Below are 1,922 nucleotides of genomic sequence, written 5' to 3' on the forward strand. Positions count from 1 at the left end.
GGTGTCAGGACATAATCATATTTATTTCTCCAACAAATGAAGCATTAAACCCTCCACCAACACAATCTGGGGAATGCACGGAGAGTTTTCCCTACACAGGAGAAACCAATCTTACACCTGCACAGTACAAGATCGGGTGATGGAGCCAGAAGAAGATGGAGGAAGTTCCCTCCATGCCGGGATGAGGAAGGATTCCAATACGGCACAAGACCCGATCCAGGAATGCTCCGGAGGTATTGAGGGGTCGTTGGAAATGAAGGTAAGTGAGATTTTGGGGGGGTTTATGTTTATTCTGCTTTATGTAGTTTCCATCTTTTCTAAACCTTATCTCCGCTGGGACAATGTCCACCCCTCTACCCACCACCCTCCTACAACTCCCCTAAACCCCATTTTCAGTTCTGGTCATGTGACAATCCCGCCTTTCCATCTTCCAATGTTTCAAAGTTACTTTTTTATTGATATTATTGGCTTAATTCACAAAACATTTTCTTTTTGTTTTCATGCTTTATTTTGGAACCACAATCCATCCGAGCTAATCAGAATTCAGCTCTCATTTTTCTTTTATGTTCTTTGGGCCAAAAAAAACTTATTGAGATTGTTCAGGTACAAACAACAAAATCATATTTTTTAAATAATCCATCAAACACCCAAAAACAAAATCATTGAACAGACAATAAACAAATGACATATACAGTCATGTTTCTCTACGCGTTTCACATTATCGGCTTGATCAGAACTGTGTGGTCACATAACCCTGAGAACATCAATGCCAAATAGTAGGAGGCTTTCAGAATTGTTGGTTCCTAAACTTGTTAACACATTTACATTGTCAGTGCTAGATATCCTGAAGAAACCTCCAGTGTTCTCCCCATTGTACGGATAGATTAGATGTAAGGTCCCCAATTCATTGTATCACCTCCATAATTCATAATACACCTCCAGGGGGTATGAGGGGAGTACAGTGGAGGTGTCTCATGAATTATGGAGGTGCTACAATTATTTGGGGACCTTAATGTTACTTAATACAATCATTTATTAGTTAATATATTTATATTATGTCCCTTTATCACCAGTCACTGACAGAGATTTAGAACAAAGCACAGACATGGAAGAATGGAGTTTGTCTTTTGCATGTTTGTCAATAAAAGATTATTAAATCAACCCCCACCCCAAAAAAAAAATAACATAAGGCTGGACAAGAACGTCCCCTTGTATTTCACAGATTAAAGACTTGGAGGTAATGAGATTTCAATGGAGATCACCAGAGATGACCTTCTGTATGTGTTCCGGTGTCAGGACATAATCCCACATATTGACATCACTTATTTCTCCAACAAATGACTGAGAAGCATCAAACCCTCCACCAACAGAATCTTGGTTTTGTCCCAGAACAATGCTGGTCTCAGCTGCGATAGAAGAACCTTTCATGGAGACTTTTCTGGGGTAGAGCTTCCCATTGACCCAAAGTTGGACCACTCCAGTGTCATTGGTCCAGGTCACACAGAGGTGCCTCCAATCCAAAGTCTCCGGGTCTGTCTTTATATTGCTGGCTGCCTGGTTTATATATACAGAACAGATGTTTGGAGGCTGTAAGTAGATTAGAAAAGCATTGTCCTTCCCGGGAGTAGCAATAGAGAAGAGGGAATAGGGGCGAGAGAGATCAGTATAAGAATATAGACAGACGCTGAGTTTCGCTAATGGCTTTGAGATTGGAGGTCTTAGTTTGACATAAGAAGTGTTGGTTTCCTTTAGAAAGATGAAAACTTTACTGTTTAATACTTGAAAAAAACATAATACAAATGTAATTACTTTTTCATATTATTAGTTTATATACCCTCATCAATACATTGAAGTTTATGAAACGTCTATAACTAATGTTGTTTGATTATCTCACTATTCATTTCAACTGCTATTATATCGAA

At 39.0% G+C, this 1,922-nt stretch overlaps 1 protein-coding gene across 1 annotated transcript in view; it reads right to left on the minus strand.

Moving 5' to 3' along the window:
- Nucleotides 1–1,561, minus strand: part of LOC140322641 (C-reactive protein-like) — a 41,800-nt gene extending 40,239 nt beyond the window's left edge. Inside the window, exon 1 of the mRNA XM_072399195.1 lies at nt 1,252–1,561. Within this exon, the coding sequence (XP_072255296.1) occupies nt 1,252–1,428 (177 nt within the window). The 5' untranslated portion in view covers nt 1,429–1,561. The remainder of the gene's footprint in view (nt 1–1,251) is intronic.
- Nucleotides 1,562–1,922: the final 361 nt, after the last annotated feature.

This window comes from Pyxicephalus adspersus, chromosome 2 (genome assembly GCF_032062135.1).
Source record: "Pyxicephalus adspersus chromosome 2, UCB_Pads_2.0, whole genome shotgun sequence".
NCBI lineage: Eukaryota > Metazoa > Chordata > Amphibia > Anura > Pyxicephalidae > Pyxicephalus > Pyxicephalus adspersus.